The following is a 19,467-nucleotide window of genomic DNA, read 5'->3' as shown; positions in this document are numbered from 1 at the left end:
ACGTTTCTGTTTGCTTATGTGTTCCTGGAGTGAAAGCTGTGGACTTTGTAGATCAAACACTGAAATCAATTGGGGCCGGGGGTGGGGAGTGGGGGGTGGGACACACAACAAAGCGGCTGGTGGAATGGGAAAGGCCAAATCTCTAATATCAATATTGCCTTTCAGAGCTGTTTCAGGGAAAACCTGGATAAATTCAGCAGTGTAAATTCATTTTGATGGATGTAATAATGGAATACTGAATGGTTTAGTTTATGTAAAATATGCAGGGATTTATGATATGCAAAATGAACCATGGAAAGAGAAGAAAGGATGTCATTGATATTTTAAGGTTGTTTAAATGAATATTCTAAATTATAAAACAGAAAATTGTTCGCTGATTTGCTACCGGGCCAGGATCAAGGTGTGGCAATAAGTCTAAAGGTAAAGGGACCAGTCGTGGCCAGCTCTGGGGTTGGGGCGCTCATCTCGCTTTATTGGCTGAGGGAGCTGGCTTACAGCTTCCAGGTCATGTGACCAGCATGACTAAGCCGCTTCTGGCGAACCAGAGCAGCGCATGGAAACGCCGTTTACTTTCCCGCCAGAGCGGTACCTATTTATCTACTTGCACTTTGATGTGCTTTCGAACTGCTAGGTTGGCAGGAGCAGGGACCGAGCAACGGGAACTCACCCCGTTGCGGGGATTCGAACTGCCAGCCTTCTGATCGGCAAGTCCTAGGCTTTGGCAATAAGTCTACAAAGCCCTTAAAAACATGGGACTGGGGGCCACTAGGTGGCGCATCGGAAGGTGGCTGACAATAACATCTCTCCGACCCACACGAGGTAATTTGGAGGCTATGATGGGGGTAATTAGCCTCCTTAACCCCCCCAGGATTGTGGGGGGGACGGCCCTTGCCTGCTGTGCCCTATACCACCCCCGAATTTGTGGGGGTGGGGGCACTAGGCACAAAGCCCTCTTGTGGGATTCCGGCACTCCTGGACGCCGTCCCTGATTCGCGCCGCTAGTTGCAAGCATCTTCAAAAGAAACAATTTGGACGAGATAAATTGCACATGCTTCAAGGAAAAAGGGGAGTAAAGACTGCTGACAGAAGAGATCTCTGATAACAAGACAAGAATAAAATATGAGAAGATACGTCAAGATACGGTATGACAAATGACTGAGGGGGGAGGGGGGGAAAACCTGCCTTCCTTTTTCTTATGTGATTTAACAAGAATCCCCTCCCCTAATGAGTCAGAAACTAAGGACTTAAGCTGTGGATTTAAGGCTGTGTGGAGATAAACTTTCGAACCAAAGCAATGTTTCAAGATGAAGCTGGAAAGCTAAGAGTTTTGGAATGACGCAGTTAAAAATGCCGTCGCCATTTTGGGAGGCATTGTTGGAGCTCTTGGGTCTGGGAGGAGAAAGAGAGAAATAGAGTTGTTTACATATCGTGGATCAACTTCTCGGTGGGACTTAAGAGCGACAAATGCCAAATTTATGATGGAAAGAGCGATGCTATCTACGAAGGAGATATATGGAAACCATCTGGACTTAGTGGAGGAACGGGAAATCCACACAGGATTATTATTTTGCTTATCGGCTTAAGGAGACTAACAGAAGAGATCGTAAAGGAAAAATAGAAATTATATGAACAAGATATGATGTGGAAACACCAAGATAAGACTGGATAGAATTATGAATTTTGTTTGGACTGATTGGGACTGATTGGGACATTAACGCAGTAATAAGAAGATGATCTGAATCCCCCTTTGGATCTTGAAGTATGGGTTCCCCCAACAAAATTTAAAAATTTGGCTTTGTAATTTGGAATTTATGTGATGTGATTTAATTTGATGTGATTGGCCAGTTAATAAAAATTATTTAAAAAAATAAAAAATAAAAACATGGGACCAATTTACCTGGAAAATTGCCTAACCCTGTAGACACGCACTTGACCCTTTTGATCTTCAGAACCAGCACTGTTACAGGTGCCATGCAATACCCACTTGTAAGAACTCAACATTTTAGTGTGGTAGTGCCTGCACTTTGGAACTCCCTGCCTATTGATACCAGCTAGGCGCCTCCTCTGTATTCTCTGTGCTCTTTCTGGCACCTGCTAAAAATATTCTTCTTGATCCAGCAGGCTCTTATGTTCTTATGCAGCAGGTACTGCCCACTTTGGGAGCCACTGGCATCAATGAGAGATCCTGTGTCTCCTGTGCCAGCCCCAAAGAGAAAGCAGACCTGAGAAAAACACCCTGCATCTTTGGCAGCCAGTTGGGAGGGGTGGCCAAAGGGACCCCTCCTCCTGTTGTTTTCCTGCATGGGCGCCCTTTGCCCATCCCTCCCTTTCATCTCCTGGGCATCAACCAACAAGCAGCCACTGGAGAGGGCAGAGGGCAGGCAAGGGGGCCTGCGTCTGGGACAGCTCTCATGGGAACAAGTTAATGACCGACCAAGATCAACAGACCGGCAGGGGAGTTCGCAAGGGCAGGGTGTGGGCAGCAGATCCACTGGGGACGCGGGCAAGGGGATGAAGGGGCTTCTAGTGCTGTGCTTGGGCCTCCTGGCCCTGGCGGATGCCAACCAGTCGCCCCTCCAGCAAAGGGCTCTGGAGCTGGTGCTAGATTTCTTCCACAGCAGGGACCTCGTGCAGGCAACATTCAAGGAGCAAGCTGTGACCCATGTCACGGAGACGGTGAGCAGGACATGCGAGGGGGGAGCGTGCGTGGGGCTGGAGGGGGAGGCGGAGGATCGTCACCTCATATAACAAAGCCCCACGGACTGCCACCCACCTATGCCCAATAAAACTCACCCTCTGTGTGCAATAGTGGCAGGGAATGAACTTCCCAATTTGCTGGATAAGCTGAGGACGTTAGCAGACCCTCCAAGCGTCCTTGTTTTCCAGCGACAGTCCGATTTACAGAATCTGTCCCAGTTTCTGAGTCCTGGAATGTCCTGCTTTTCCTATTTTCATTGGAGATGTGTTGGAGGGTGTGGAATAGGATCATAGCTGTCAACTTTTCCCTTGCGAGGAATCCTATTTGGAATAAGGGAATTTCCCTTAAAAAAAGGGAAACGTTGACAGCTATGAATAGGATGCCCCTATTTTCATCAGAGAATTTTGGAGGGTGTCCTTGTTTTCCTCGGATAAATGTTGCCAGGTGTGCATTCGACTTAAGGGGGTTCTAAGACTCTGCTTCTCCTTCTGCACGTCTGGGATTGGATCCCTGGTTCCTAGATTATCAGTGTTCTACTGATCACTACAGAATCACAGGATTCTCGAATCGGAGAGCAGGAAGGGACGCCTGAGGGTCATTTGGCCCAACCCGCTGCAAGGCAGGAATCACAGATGAAGAAGTCCTGGCAGACGGTCATTTGACCTCTGCTTAGAAGCCTCCAAGGAAGTCGAGCCCACCACCTTCTGAGGGAGTCCATTCTGCCGTCCAACAGCTCTTGCCATGAGAGAGTTCTCCCTGTCGTTGAGTCGGAATCTCCTTTCTTGTCATCAAATCCATCAGATTGGGTCCTCCCCTCTGGAGCAGCAGAAAACAAGCTTGCTCCCCCTTGGCCGGCCTCTTCTCACCTGGCCTGGGAGGGCGGGACCTGGACTGGACTGCAGCTACAAAAGCTGAGGCTGCTGATCAGACTCTGTTATGTACTGAGTTGAATAGGATTCAGAATGCAGCAGTCTGATTGGTCCACAGGAGCCACCCAATCCAGCTCCAGGTGGAAGTGAATCCGCAACCTGATTGGCCTACAGGAGAATCCTGGAATTAGCCAATCATGTTGGGCCCATTGTGTAAATAATATATATAAAGCAGACATTCTGAGGGAACTTCCATTCCTCATCACCGCTATAAGCTGAATAAAGAGCATGAAATCCACTCTCGACTCCGAGTATATTTCAGACTCATTGGTTGCATTATTGCTTAGGGGTTTTGTGGGGGCACTGGAGCTGTTACTGTTATCAATATTATTATTATTATTATTATTATTATTATTATTATTATTATTATTATCCCTTTTAGATGTGGAAACTGCTCAGTCTGGTTGTGTATTCTTTGATGTTTTATTTATTGTTCATGATCAAGGCAAACCAAGCCTTATGAGGAACAGTTGAAGGATCTGGGTATGTTTAGCCTGGAAAAGAGGAGGCTGAGAGGAGATATGAGAGCCATCTTCAAATAGCTCAAGGTCTGTCACGTGGAAGATGGAACAAACTTGTTTCCTCCTGCTCTGGAGGGAAGGACTCGAACCAGTGGCTCCCTCCAAGGAAGGAGAGTCCACCTGGACCGTTCCACTGTTGAACAGCTCTTACTGCCAGAAAGTTCTTCCTTAGTGGGAACCTCCTTTCTTCTCATTTGAATCCATCATTTAAACATCCCCAAGTCCCTCCACCGTTCCTCCAGACCCTTGATCGCCTTTGCCACTCTCCCATGTAGGGCGATTCTCCACTGGGGAACTCCTAGTTTGGCAACGAGTTCTTATCCACATTGAGCTCGGCTTTCTTTGGTTGCAGGAATTCCCAAGGGGAACCTATGTCCAGCTGGAAGTTGACCTTGTGCAGACCTTCTGCCGGAAGCAGCAACGGGGGACGCAAAACTGCCGGATCAAGCCAGGCGGGGTGAGCCAGGAAGATGCTAATTTATCCACTGCCAAGCTGGACTCTCTGTTCCTTTTAAAATGTATTCGAAGCCTAAAACATCATAAACAAAGAGGCAGTAAGCCTACAGAGGAACCCACAGATCCTTATTAGGGTCCCCCCCACCGTCAGCAAGTTATGTGGGATTCTGGTCAGCTTCACTAATTTGCACAGTGCGTTGTTAGACTGTGGAACTCAATGCCACAGGAGGCGGCGACGGCCACCAAACTGGATGGCTTTAAAAGAGGATTAGACAAATTCACAGAGGAGGAGAGAGCTCTTGAAGGCTACTAGCCATGATTCTGAACACCAGTTGCTGAAGCCACAGGAGGAGAGAGAGATGTTGGACTTGGGTTGGCCACTCTGAGAACAGAATAATGGATTCCATGGGCCCCTGGCCAGATGCAGCAGACTTGCCGTATGTTCATCGGTTACTGTTCATAGAATCATAGAATTGTAGAGTTGGAAGGGACCCCGAGGGTCCTGTTATGCTGCGTTGTTATAATTAATAATAAAATAAGAATAATAAGAATTATTATTATTATTATTATTATTATTATTATTATTATTTATACCCTGCCCTCCCCGGCCAGAGCCAGGCTCAGGGCAGCTAACACCAGTAAAATCACAGTAAAAACATAGTAAGTGAAAAAGAGTAGGGGGGGAAAACAATTTAAAATACCGGTTAAAATGCAGCCTCATTTTAAAGTAGCTGATAAATCAAGACCGTAAGGGGAGAGAAACTTAAGGGTCAGACTGAGTCCAAACCAAAGGCCAGGCGGAACAGCTCTGTCTTGCAGGCCCTGCGGAAAGATGTCAAGTCCCTCAGGGTCCTAGTCTCTTGTGACAGAGCGTTCCACCACGTCAGGGCCAGTGCTGAAAAGGCCCTGGCCTTTTATGCTTATGTTATGCTGGTCTGGATGGGAGTTGTAGTTTAGAGGTTTCCAGGTAGGTGAAAGCTGGGATAGCCCCAGTAGAACAAGAGTCACAAAGCAAAAAGATTTGAGGAGCCACAAGCTTCTCTTAGGAACGTTCAATGTTTTTAGTATGCAGGTACACTGACCACAAGGTTCATTTTGTTTTTGTTTTTTCATATTTTATTTTCAATTTTCAATAATTTAACATTCAAATTAATTACTTATTCATCCCTCCTAGACTCCCCCCTTTCCAATTTCTTCCCTTTGTTACCTTACACATTTCCATTCAGTTACAAGTCCATTGATAACCACAATTGACATTGCTTCATAGATGCTATATCAATCCTGCTAATGTTTTAAAGTCTTTACAATAGATTTATATTCTATAAATTAAATCCAGTCTTGTGTAAACTTTTTTTCATCTTGGTCCTGGATTTTCACAGTCATCTTTGCCATTTCAGCATAGTCTATCATCTTAGTTATCCATTCCCCCTTTGTTGGTACCTCCTCTTCTTTCCATTTCTGGGCAAGTAGCATCCTGGCAGGTGGTGCTTGGGATGCAGGTGGTGCTGTGGATTAAACCACAGAGCCTAGGACTTGCTGATCAGAAGGATAGCAGTTCGAATCCCCGCAACGGGGTGAGCTGCTGTTGCTCAGTCCCTGCTCCTGCCCACCTAGCAGTTCAAAAGCACGTCAAAGTGCAAGTAGATAAATAGGTCCCGCTCCGGCGGGAAGGTAAACGGCGTTTCCGTGCGCTGCTCTGGTTCGCCAGAAACGGCTTAGTCCTGCTGGCCACATGACCCAGAAGCTGTACGCCAGCTCCCTCGGCCAATAAAGTGAGATGAGTGCCACAACCCCAGAGTCATCCGCGACTGGACCTAATGGTCAGGGGTCCCTTTACCTAGCATCCTGGCGGCTGTAGGTGCATACATAAATAGTCTTTTAACATTTCTTGGTATGTCTTCACCTATAATTCCTAATAAAAAGGCCTCTGGTTTTTTAACAAAAGTTATCTTAAACATTTTCTTCGATTCATTATAAATCATTTCCCAGAAACCTGTTACCTTTTTGCATGACCACCACATAGGATAAAAGGCACCCACTTTATCTTTACACTTCCAGTGTACATTGGATAAAGTCTTATACATTTTTGCTAACTTTACTGGAGATAAATACCAGCGGTACAACAAGGTTCTTTTTGGATCCTTTTTCAGCACTTCAAAAAACCAACTGGATTCAGATTGGACAGATTTAAGACGCAGCCCTGTTAGCTTTGAGTCTGAATCCGGGTCCTGATTCAGAGTGAATCAAAGCTTTGTGCCTCCCACTTCACCAATACGTGGAATTTTTAAAATAGCTGCTCCTCTTTCGATGGAATTTGCAGGCATTGTAAACCCCTTCTGGGGGCACAAATGGAGACACATTTCAGAAGGCAGGCTGCAGTGATCTTCTTGCAAGAGCAGCCTTTGCTGTTTTGGGGTGTTGCTCCTGTTATAGTTTGGGGGCAAACCAAAACCTTATTTGGGCCTCTCTTGTGAAAACAGACCTTGTTCCTTTTCCTTCCTTTTCTCTGCCCAGAGGAAACAGAAGTGCCTGGCTTGCTTCAAGTTTAACTCCAGCGACCCTCAGAACATTTTGGACGAGTCCAAGCGGTGCCTCTCAGAGCAGAACCCAATCTTCCAGGTCGGTCACGTCACACTTTGACAGAAATGCTCCTGGACCTGAGTTCTGAATAATCTGATTTTGAATAAACCTGTAATTAATTGTGACTATTTTGAATCTTACGGTGTTACTATCTTCCTTGCTGGGTTGTGCAGACTGCTATTCTGAGCAATGTCTTTTATAGGGTAGGGGGCACGGGGGGTGAGTTTATGGAACCAAGGGGCAGGTGACCCCAAAAAGCTTGGGAAGAACGGACTCAGGAGCTCATGGCACACCTTTCCCCTTCTGAGTGTCCCGCAGGAAGTGAGGAGGAAGCAGAATCAGGAATGTGAAGCAGTCAAGGAGGCGTATGAGGAGCAACGGTACCATATCGGGCAGTTCGCTTTCCTCAAGGGGCGCCCGGAAGAGTGGTAAGTGTTCAGCTTCAGTTCCTGTAGCCCCTATTTGTTTTCCGTTAGTTGCATTTATCGATCGCCTCGTCAACAATGCATTCTCGAGGTGGCATGCAGTGATCATATGAAACATAACTGAAAAACACAACCAACACAACAAATCAACAGTAAAGCAAAGGGCGCCAACCTCCCAGTGACAATTCAAATCCAACTCAGCATTAAAAAAAATGTTGGGCACCAGCAGGCAACCTCTGTACAAAAGCTCAAGCCAACCAATTGCCATTAGTCCGCTGAGACAAAAATAAATGACGTTAAATAATGATAAAATGGTATCTAAATATGATCAAAGCTGTTCAAAGGCCTGGGAGTTATTGGTTTTTTTAAAAGTCATTGCCCAGTGCCCAATATATCTTTTCAGCAGCCTTCAACATCTCTAAGTATCACAACGAGGAGCGAGAAAGCTTGTTTTCTACTGCTCCAGAGGACAGGTTCAAATGACAAGGAGATTCCAGCCAAATATTAGGACGAATTTTCTGACAGTAAGAGAACGGATGCACTCGGAAGATGCTGAACTCTCCTTTGTTGGTGGTTGGATGGCGGTCTGTCAGGAATCCTTTAGCTGTGGTTCTTGCACTGCAGGGGGTTGGACTGGATGACCCTCAGGGTCCCTTCCAACTTTCCAGTTCCCTGATTCCAGGATGTGCTGTTTTGTTTGCCTTGCAGGCAGGAGGTCCCAGGTTCAGTCTATGTTGGCATCTCCAGGTAGGGCTGGGATAGACTCCTGCCTGAAATCCTTCACTTCATCGGCAATAACCATCTTCACTCTCCTCCCTGTCTAGATGGGATCCACATTTACTGGGCTGTTCTCCGACCATCAAGGAAACAAGGCACCCTCTTCCTTTTGGAGGCAAGCAGAACATCCACCAGTTTGGGTCTCGGTGCCACAGGAATGGAACCACTCTTGGTCCCAGAGGAGTCTTCTGTCTTCCAAGCTTGACTTTCCTTCCTCCTTTCTTTATTCCCCTAATAAAAGTTTAAGTGGAGGCTTCATAGTCATGGTTATTTCAGGAGTTGCTGGAGTGAGGGGGCTCTTCCCTCTTCCCCGAAACCTTTTCTCTGGTGTCCGCTGCCAGGGCGTTCTGGCCCTTGATCTGTGGGCATCTGTGCCCTGGTGGTCTCTTCTTCTGTTCCAGAGCCGGTCCAGCCACTGAGATAAACTAGTTAACTCACCTTGGGGGCCAGAATTCCTGGGGTCCCTGTCTCACCTAGGGAAATGTCTTGGGAGGAAAGGGAGCCTCCAGCTGAACTTTTGGAAGTGGGGTTTAGCTGGGTGGGTGGGTGCCTTCTTGCCTTTTAGCTGTCACGGTCTGGTTCATGGGCGATCAAAGTCCCAGCTGGGGACATCGGGACTGGGGGCAAGATGGCAGGGTGGGAGCAGGAATGGGAATCCAGAAGCCAGGAGGCCAAGGGTCTGAGGGTCTGAGAGCCAGGAGTCAAGAAGCCAAGGGTCCGAGGGTCAGGAAGCAAGGAGTCAAACGCAGCAAGGCAGGGAATGTGTTGCTGTAGCAAAGAGCCGAAGGGAAATGCTGACCTTATATCCCTTCCTGGCTCTTGCCACCAGGTGCTGTGAGTCACCTGTGCGGCCGCACCTTGCCTCTCCAGAACAAACTTAGGAAGGCCCCAGACCTGCAAAGTCCTATTGGTCACAGGGCCTGGCTCCTGCACGCACACCTGACATTAGCCTGGAGAAGAGAAGACTGAGAGGTGAAAGGATAGCCATCTTCAAATATCTGAAGGAAGGTGGAGCAAGCTTCTATTCTGCTGCTCCAGAGGGTAGGATCCAAACTGATGGGTTCGATTTTGATTCCCGCATTGCAGGGGGTCAGACTAGATGTCCCTTGGGGTCCCTTCCAACTCTACAGTTCTATGATTTTATGAAATTAGAAGAAAGAAGATCCAACGAAACAAGAGGAAGGACTTTCTGACAATAAGAGTTGTTTGACAGTGGACTGGGCTCCCCCGGAAGGTGTGGACTCTCGTTCATTGCAGGTTTTAAGCAGAGGTTGGCTGGCCACCTGTCGTGGATGCTTTAGCTGAGATTCCAGCATTGTAGGAGGTTGGACTAGATGACCCTTAGGCTCCCTTCCAACACTACAATTCTATTGTTCTGTAGTCCTGGGGGATAATCACAAGGCTGTCATTCTAGAGACACTCAGGCAGTGGAAGCAGTTGCGAAAGGGAAGTGAAAAGTGAGAAAATTGAAAACAGGACAACAGATTTCTGGCTAAGCCAGTGCGGTGGAATGGTTAAGAGTTCCAAACTAGGACCTTGGGAGACCAGGGTTAAAATTCTGACCTGGCAATGAAGTTCACTGGGTGAGCTCAGGCCAGTGGCTCACTGTCACCCTAACCTACCTCACAGGGTTGTTGTGAGGATTAAATGGGGAGAATTACATATGCGCCCAGGAGCTCCTTGGAAGAAAGGGGGGATAGAAATGTACCAAATAAACTGATGCGTTGCTGCTGCTCTGCATAAAATAAGACACAGACGGAGAGAGCATCGAAGTATGAATTTCCTAAGGCTAGCAAACCATTGGCCTCCTCAGTACCCTGGGAGCCTCTGCTCTCGGTTTTAAACCTCTCTCTGTGTGTGTGTTTATTTTATAGAGGATAAAAAGGATAAGTCCTATAGCAGAGCTGAAGGAGTACATGCAGTTACATTTAACTAGCGTGACTTGCTTCAATCGCAGAACTCCAAGCTACGAAAATCTGTTGTAAGGGGTGCCTGCGTGTGCAACTGAACTGCATGCATGCACAGAGCCTGGTGGAATCTCAGAAGCCAGGGAGCAGGGCTGGGGGGTGAACAAACTTTCTACTGTTTGGCAGAATTTATTTGGCTTCACAGCTCCTTATCCTCCCTCTTCATAATCAAGAGAAGCAGATGTGCAAGACGCACAAAGGCAGGCAGAGCTTTGCTTAATTTGCAGCTCCCGCTGCTCAGAATTTGGGTTACCTTGGTGAAGACGGGGAATGTTTGGTTTTCCAGGGAGGGAACAAACATCCAGCTGGCGTGTGACAAATGGACAGGAAGGAGGAGGGCCTTTGTCAGGTGGCACTTGGCAGGCACCAGATTCTTGAAGAGGCTCAGTTGCCCAGGGAAGGGCATCTCACTCTGGCGCACGTCTGAATCGGGAGTGGACTTCAGGAGAGAATGCAAGCATTCCACAAAGCGGGCAGCTCTATACCCAACCAGGAAGCAGAAAAGCAAGGGAGACCATTGGGTTTATTTCACAGTCAAATAACTGCACGGCATCCCCATGTCATGAGACCCAGCATGCAATCCCCAGATGGAACATGCAGCGCCCCAGATCCCAAGTGCTGGCTCAGCATCCTTTCTACACCTCCGCTTCAAAGGCGTGGGTTCCCTCCTCCTGGTCAGGGATCTCCAAGTTCTCTTCCAGGAAACTTCCAGCCCATCTTCTCTGACATGCACAAAAGTCAAATCAACTCTCCTCTTTATGATCTGATCACACTCCCCCTGAATCTGCAAAAACCAAGTGAAATGTCACACAGACTGGTGAGCTGTTCTTTTCTTGCCCTGGGGCAGCTTAAAGGGCTTTGGAACAGTAGGGCCCTTTATAAATATACAGTGGTACCTTGGTTCTCGAACTTAATCTGTTCCGGAAGTCCGTCCGACTTCCGAAACCGTTCGAAAACCAAGGTGTGGCTTCCTGCACTCAAGCAGAAACCACGTCAGATGTTCAGCTTCTGAAAAACTTTCGAAAACCGGAAAACTTACTTCTGGGTTTTCGGCATTCGGGAGCCAATTTGTTCGACAACTAAGCCGTTCAAGAACTAAGGTATCACTGTATATATTTTATGATGTGCATTATATATATTCTTAAGATGTTTTGTATATATAAATTATGTTTTAAAGACTTTCATAAATTCTTACTGTCATATATATGATGTTTTATAGGTTTGCTGACATGTTAGCAGCTGGTATTGTGTTGTATTTAGAAATGTGTTTTTTTCAGATTATATTTCTATGCTGTTCGCTGCTCTGAGCTCCCGTGGGAGGAACGGTAGGATAAGAAAAGGAAAAGAAGATGAAATAAAGAAGATTAGATTCCTAAGCTACTGTGTTCATGGGGAGCATGGCAGCATGACCAGGACATCATAACTGATGCCTGGAGGAGTTTGGGGAAGCATGCGAGGTGGAGAATTTGGCTGAAGTCAAGGCCTGTGAAAACAAAGATGCTCCTTTGCAGGATTGATGCAAAATGTACAGGATCTACAACACATCGTTTTGACTCTTCTGGCTGCTGCAGTTGGGGTGACACAATTCACAAGGGGACTTTCAGCTCAACCCTGCTGCTATCGGATGGGCAGCTGTGAAGGAAACTCCATGAGTTGGTAAGGACCAGTTGGACAGTATGGAAGCTGCCAGCTGAGAATTAAGGCCCCATCTGCTCTGTAAACTTAAAGTAGTATCATACCACTCTGAAGCGTCATCGTTTTCCCCAAAGGATCCTGGGAAATGTTGTTTAAGGGCGGTAAGAGCCATTAGGAGACTCCCTTTTTCACACAGAGTGTTCCCTGAGAAGAGGGATTTGGTTCATAAAACTACTTGTGGGAACAGGGGTCTCCTAAGAACTCTCAGCACCCTTAACAATCTGTAGCCCTCTAGATTCTTCAGGAGAAACCATGATGGCTTAATGTGCAATGATATGGCTTCAGTGCAGATGGGGCTTTTAATATCCAGAGCAAACTGTTTAGCATCACTGAATGTGGATGTTCCTTAATATGTGGGTTCACACTCCAGCCGGCCACTTCTGCCCAGTCCCACAATTCTCAAAATATTTTTTTGTGGATTTACACAGCTAACCAGCTTGGTGGGGTGAAGAAAGAACTATGGTGCATGCTCTGACATACCAACACTCAAAGGTCCACGCATGTTGGGAAACTGTCACCGACAAGGTTTAGTTAGGAGGATGTGGGGGCTTGGTGGTCTAAAAAGACAAGTGAAGCTGGTTCTGTGTCTGCGTGCTGGATAAGTCAACTCGCTGTGGTTTCCCCGGGTGGGGAAAAGGGCCGTGAGAATCACCTCGGAGGACAAGGCCTGAGAGGTGCTGCACTGTGGCCCCTTCTCTTGAAGCCAGACAGAGTCAAAGAGCATCCTTGAGGGTGAATGGATGTAGATCCAAGAAGTCAGCCTACTAAAAAAGCGGGTGGATGAGGAGCACCACCCCAGTCCACACCGTTTTAAAAACTAGGCTCCACGTTACACAGAAGTAGCCCGAAAGGGCCCAACACGAGCTGAGCTGTGAATTGATAATCCAGATTTCAAAGTCCCATTGGACGAAAACTTTCTCCCGCTGCTCTTTGACTCGGACCTGAGGGCCTCACAGCTCCTACAAGCTTTCCCAGGAGCTGTGGGGAACAGGTTTGGTTAAGGGTGTGGATGCACCCGCTGCTTTCGGAAGGGACAGAGGCCAGGGCAAAAGAAGGGCATCACAGGCCAGTGAGTGACAAGGATGATACTGAAAGAACAGGGCCCAGTTCGGCAACGCCAAGGGAAGGGAGTCGAAGCGCAGGGTACCTCAAAAGACGAACGAGCTGGAATCGGAGCGGGCGCTCAGGGCCCTCTCCGCTTGGGAAATGGTGTCGTCGGCGCGCTTGCTCAGGTCCCGGCACTCCTGGAGGGCCTCATTGAACTGCTTGTAGGCCTCCTCCACGATGGAGCTCCTCCGGGCGGGGCGGACGTCCCAGTACCCCTCCTCCACCCAGGGCTTGGTCAGGCCACTAAGCTCACCGGTTCCGGTTCCGTGGAAGCGCTTGAGAGAGCTGTCAATGTCCTTGCAGAGCTGGTAGAGCTCACTGCCGCGCCCGGAGACACGCTCGCCGTCGATCACCTTGACCCCCGGCAGCATCTCTGACATGGCGGTGCGGTACCCGGCGGCACCGCAGAGCGGGTTGCTGAGGCGCCCCACGGGGTCGCTGAAGCGCAGGCTCTCGAGGTGCCGCAGGCCGCCCAGGCACTGCAGCTGCTGGAGGCTGCTCAGCAGGTTCCCTGCTGCGTTGAGGCTCTGCAAGTTCTCACAGCCGGCCAGGGGCTCCAAGCTGGAGATGCGGTTGGAGGAGACGTTGAGGACAGCCAGGGCTTTGAGGGAGGAGAGGGGCCCCAGGTGGACGATGGCGTTGCCCGACAGGTCCAGCCACTCCAGGCCGGCACACTCCCCGAGGCAGCCCAGGTCTGCGATGCCCAGGCCTCGGAGCTTCAGCAGCAGGATAGACTCCAGGTCAAACTCACCCGTCTTGGCCTTCAGGAGCTGGGAGGTGATCTTCACGTTCTCTGTCTCCTCTCCCTTCTCCGTCCGGGGTTCCATCTTGGGCAGGGCAGCCAAGGAGGTAGTTCCCACGACAACTTGGCTCCAGCTCTGTGCTCACTTAGCTCCTCGGCACCTTGATCATATCACAACTGGTGTTAACGGCTGCTGTTGGGAGGCAAAACTAGGTAGATCTCTTCCTTCACCTCTGGAGAGGGAGGAAGGGAGGGAGAGAGAAAGAGAGAGAGAACCTGGAGGGTGCAGGATGCATTTTTTGCTTCAAATGGGTATCAATGTGGACAATGGAGCTCCTGGAAGGGGAGAGGAAAAAGGATGTTGGATCAAGATGGGGTCAAATATTTATGTATCTGTTTACTTATTTATAGCATGAGTACCCCACTCTTCAGCCAAAAAAGCACTTTAAAGGAGACCTAGAATCCTGTGTCTTTTGACAATGGAAACCAAAAGAAATAAACTAACACACTGAGCGTTCTACCCTGCTACCTCTCCCATGAATAAGCAAGGAAGTAAGCACTGCTAATTTGGATTTGTTAATTTAACTACCGTAGATGCAGGTACATTCCAAACTCCACACTGCCTGACACTGAGGAGGCTTCCAGACTGTCCCCATGTTCAGGTGAGATTCAGTCACAAAGCAGCAAATTCAGTTTTGAGCACTCATTGACCAAATATGATATGATACGATAGGCAAATATCTGAATGGCTGTTGCGTGTAAGATGGAACAATATTGTTTTCTCCTGCTCCGGAGGATAGGACCCGAACCAATGGATTCAGATGACAAGAAAGGAGATTCTGACTCAACATTAGGAATAACTTTCTGACAATAAGAGCCGTTTGACAGCGGAATGGACTCAGAAAGTGGTGTTTGTATAAAATGTTATCTTGGTGGCAGCAATAATTATTATTTTTTTTAATGGTGGACCCTTCTCCACCAGAGGTTTTTAAACAGAAGTTGGATGGCCATCTGTCAGGGATTCTTTGGTTGTGATGTCTGCATCACCAGGGGTTGGACTGGATGACCCTTAGGGTCACTTCCAACCCCACAGTTTTTTGATTCCATAGGTTGAAGCAATCTCTCCATCAGTTTAGCACACAGTACAGTACATGCCGCAGTAACCAGAACCAACCCATTTTAGCTACTATAGACTGCCAAGTGCCAAGATACTTGATATGCAGCCACAGATCACACACAGTTTTCCATACACCACAAGACACTGTGATTCGTTATTATATGCAGCTCTGCAAACCATATGCAGGGCAGATACAGATAGGTAGCCGTGTTGGTCTGCCATAGTCAAAACAAAAAAATTTTTTTCCTTCCAGTAGCACCTTAAAGACCAACTAAGTTAGTTCTTGGTATGAGCTGCACTGAAGGCGTCTTCAGAACGTGCCAGCTGATGTGTGGAAACTGGCTTCAAAGCAGACACCAAGTTGTGGGCTTGTGCGCGCACACTGCCAAAAACATTGGCTTCATCTGGATGCAATAATCCCAGCAGCCCTAGAATCAGCTACCACCAAATAAGACTTCCCTTCAGTGCTGCTAAGCAGGCAGATGTGGAAACCTGGAGCACAACAGCTCAATGCACAGAATCCCCTGCATTCAATACATCCCAGGCAGACACATGGGTTTAGTGTTGCATGATGCTTCTTCCACAGAAGCAGGAGAAAAAGAAAACAAGCCATTTTCTTCTGGGCCACCTCTAGCTTTTCTCAACTTTTTTTTTTTTTTTTTTTTTTTGCAAATAACTGTATTTCAACGCAATTATAGTGCTAATAACAGCAGCAATAACCATCTCATTTGCGCACCAATCCATTGCTGCACATAGCTGAATTGCAAAGCCTGCAATCCTATCCATGTCTACTTGGGAGAAACATCTCCCCCCTCCCCCCCCCCCGTGAGCACGGCAAGGCTTACTACTGAGTAAAAGCACATGGGCTGTAGAGGCCCACCCCTCTCCCAACATACACCTAATACACATCCATGTATACAGTATTTTGCAAAGAGCACTGGGTGCTGCTAACGTCATCATGCCTCTAGCCATTGGGGGCCTGCTATCACCCCCACATTTAGGCATGTGCATGGGTACATATACAGTGCCAAATATACACCTGCTTACATGTGCACATGGAGGGGGGGTTACAGAGGCAGGAGGAGTCCCTGCCCCCACTTTGCAAATAGTTACCCACCATCTCTGCTTTGAATCATTGTTGTAACCCTGATTAAGGATTTAATAATAATAATACCCTACCCATCTAACTGGGCTGCTGCAGACACTCTGGGTGACTTCCAGCATATACAGAAACATATATATACATGGCAGGGTTGTTAACAAAAATTCTAAGGTCTCCAGTGTACAAGGCAAACACATACATAAATATATAAACCACATGTCTGAAATAGTACAGGAGAACAATCCTGAAGCCATTTTGACTCTCCCAAATTGACCTCAAATATTTCTCTGCCAGGAGGAAGGCAATGGGAAAAGCTTTCCCATTGCCTTTGGACTGTAGGGGCTTACACCTCCCTTTTGAAATACAGTCTGGCAAGTTAAGCTGAGCAAACTATCACTATGCTTAAGAGATTCAGGAACTAAAGTATTTGCCATCTCAAAGGAATGGCCAGGCTACCCCAGAAAATGCAACCAAGTAAGGCATCATCAGGTATCCTGGCAGCCAAGAAAGAAACAATCTCAAATTTCGGTTGTAGACCGCCTCCTTCTGCGATGTATGTATGATGTTTTGGGGTGGTGGTCTCTGGCTACAGGGTGGGCAATTTCAAAAGCCTATATAGGGGTTTGCACACTATTGTTCAGAGTTCTCTATGGGCTACTTTTAAAATGAGGCTGCATTTTAAATTGCATTTTAACCTGTATTTTAAATTGGTGTCCCCCCCACATTATGTTTTTACTGTAATTTTACTGGTGTTAGCTGCCCTGAGCCCGGCTCTGGCCAGGAAGGGCGGGGTATAAATACATTTTATCATCATCATCATCATTATTATTATTATTCTCCTCCCTCCTGCGTGTGGTGAGTTGTAGCAGTTAATTTCCTTTAATAAAGATCAGGCTTACTAGCCGTTTTGCTTTCAATATACTCTGGTTGGCCTCTGTTATTTTCTCCGCCTTATAAGAGATCTCCCGAGGGACTCTAGACTCCAGATACCCCATTAGGGAATTTGAGGTATTTTCCTTATAACAGTGTGTTTGGCTAAATGTCTCTGGGGGGTCCCTTCCAATGCTACCCTCCCTTGATCTCCCTTCCGCGGGTGGGGGCAGTGCTGGATTTGCATATAAGCTAAACAAGCGATAGCTTAGGGCCCCACTCTTTTGGGGGCCCCAAAAAAATTTAAAGGAAAAAAACCCCTGGATGTACATTTCCAAAATATAAGATAAAAAAATAAACCCCAGATACAGCAACAGTGTTTTGTGTTGTGTAGGCTCCTATTTGTTATGTGCAAATGACTTGAGATACCTATTAGGTCCATAAATGACCCTATAGCATATATTCAACACAAAAAAACAGCAACAATTTGTTGTTGACAAAGGACAGCTGGACATCTAAAGGGCCCCATTACCTTCAGGAGCTGAAGGCCGCATCAAACCTCAATCCGGCCCTGGTGCGGGTGGAGAGGAGACACAAAGAGAGGCAGAAGCATCCCTGCCATCGCCATCCTCTCTAGGCCCTCATCCCGTTTCCATGGCAACGTGGACCAGAACGGCATCCCCAAGATTCCTCTCCCCCCCCCCACTCACCCACCCCAAACCTGGCCCCGCCGGTGTTAGATTCAGTATTCGGGGGGGTTGGGATCGGGGGTCTCCCCTCCCCACGCCGCGTTCCCCTCACCCGCTGCTACGACGAGGCCGCCTCTGCTCCCCTTCCTCTTCCAGGCCTCGCTTAGGAACCCAGCAGCAGGCCGCGTTGCCATGGCGACGCGAGGCCTTGCCCGGGACGCCTCCTTTAAAGAGACAGGATGTCGCATTTCCCCTGCTATTATGTTGTGCCTTTGGGGCTGCACCTCGCCAACAGCCCTGTAGCCTCTGGTGGTGATAATGATAATAATAGAATTGTAGAGTTGGAAGGGATCCCCAGGGTCATCTAGTCCAACCCCCTGCAATGCAGGAATCTCAACTAGATCATATATGAAATAATAATAATAATAATAATAATAATAGTAGTAGTAGTAGTAATAATAATAATAAATAATTTTTATTTATACCCCGCCCTTCCCGGTTCAAAAACTGGGCTAACAACAAATTTAAAACACTTAATTGCAAAAGCAGCATAAAATACAATATAAAAACATGAATAACAATAAAATTCAAAGTTCAGAAATCAATTTAGGGGAAATCCATCTAATAAGCGTTAGATAATCCCCAGGGCTAGCTGGCTGAATTGGTCCTACTTGGAGACCAGGGGAGAATTAGCTGTGGGGTCTCAGAGCAGGTGAGGGAAGGTAAGGGAAATAAAAGATCAGGCTGGATTCAAATTAAAAGCCAGGCGGAATAGCTCTGTCTTACAATATTCCAAGGAATCTCCTGGACTTCCATCCTCCCCTATGTGGGTCTTCTTGTTAATCATTTCCTCCCGCATCTTTTATGATACTCCAAATCCTTGACCTCTTCCATTATGTCCAGAATTCACCTTAAACTACAAGTGATATTAAACTACAAGTGATATCCTACTAACGATTTTAACTGTTTGCAATGGTCTTTAAGATGTTAAAAATTTTCCCCTTTCTGTATTAAAATTGTGGTCTTCCTGATTTTTTATTCCTCCAGTCATTTAAGCCATTTCAGCATAGTCCATTAACTTCATCTGCCATTCTGTAAATAAATTTTACAGCAGAACAGAGCCATTATTATAAGAACCATTATGATCAACACGTCCAAAATCATGAACGTGGCTTGAAATCCCCACATTGACTTGTAACTAATCTTTTAAGTTTTGCAAGTCCTGGGGGCGGTGTGGCCTGCCTGCTTTTAGCAGGGTTGCGTGTGGGGGAACCCCTCCTGAGCTCTGACCCGCGCCCGGCTGGAATCGGGGTCCTTGAATGCTGACCATCCCTCTTGCTCCGCAAATGGAATTGACTTGCATGTCTGGAATGTGCCCTACTATGCATTGTTAGGATATAGTTCCGTTCCACCTTAGAAGGAACAGGCATGACTGGTGTGTGTCACATGCCTGTTTACTTCCAGCACAGTCTGCTGGGAACTTCTGATTGTATATTGCTTTTGCTATCTTGCTGTGTGCTTGGACACGAAGGGAAGCAGACATGTTTTCCCTTTGTTCCTGAACTATGCTGAATAAACACTTGTAAATAATGCTTACACATGTTTCTGTCCGCCACTTCCATTGTGAGAAGTTATTCACTCTGCTGACTAGAACGTGCCAAGCTTCTAAACGTATCGGAGGCTTGTGTCGCTGTTTGATGCTGTTCTGAGGACTGGAGATTGCCCGGCTGCCGGCCGGTGGCTGGAGCCAGCTGGGGGCCTGCCAAATGCCCCCGTCTCCCTGGCGGTACCC

The 19,467-nt window shown here is 47.4% G+C and overlaps 2 protein-coding genes across 2 annotated transcripts; one reads left to right on the top strand and one right to left on the bottom strand.

Moving 5' to 3' along the window:
• The first annotated feature begins 2,286 nt into the window (after positions 1 to 2,286).
• Positions 2,287 to 8,646, top strand: RARRES2 (retinoic acid receptor responder 2). The gene is made up of 5 exons (XM_083580048.1): positions 2,287 to 2,676; positions 4,501 to 4,605; positions 7,119 to 7,223; positions 7,503 to 7,612; positions 8,434 to 8,646. Coding segments are annotated over exons 1-5 (696 nt in total). The 5' UTR covers positions 2,287 to 2,301; the 3' UTR covers positions 8,435 to 8,646.
• A 2,211-nt stretch (positions 8,647 to 10,857) lies between these two features.
• Positions 10,858 to 17,893, bottom strand: LRRC61 (leucine rich repeat containing 61). Its single transcript, XM_083580039.1, has 3 exons — positions 17,519 to 17,893; positions 12,843 to 14,233; positions 10,858 to 11,175 (listed from the first exon to the last, which is right to left on the bottom strand). The coding sequence occupies exon 2, from the start codon at positions 13,980 to 13,982 to the stop codon at positions 13,197 to 13,199; it is 786 nt and encodes a 261-aa protein (XP_083436165.1). The 5' UTR covers positions 13,983 to 14,233; positions 17,519 to 17,893; the 3' UTR covers positions 10,858 to 11,175; positions 12,843 to 13,196.
• Between the last annotated feature and the right edge of the window lie 1,574 nt (positions 17,894 to 19,467).

Source organism: Podarcis filfolensis (assembly GCF_964270895.1).
Source record: "Podarcis filfolensis genome assembly, chromosome: 12".
In the NCBI taxonomy this organism is placed as follows: Eukaryota; Metazoa; Chordata; class Lepidosauria; order Squamata; family Lacertidae; genus Podarcis; species Podarcis filfolensis.
Note: the sequence above shows the minus strand (reverse complement) of the source record. Positions and strands in the feature narration are given on the sequence as shown.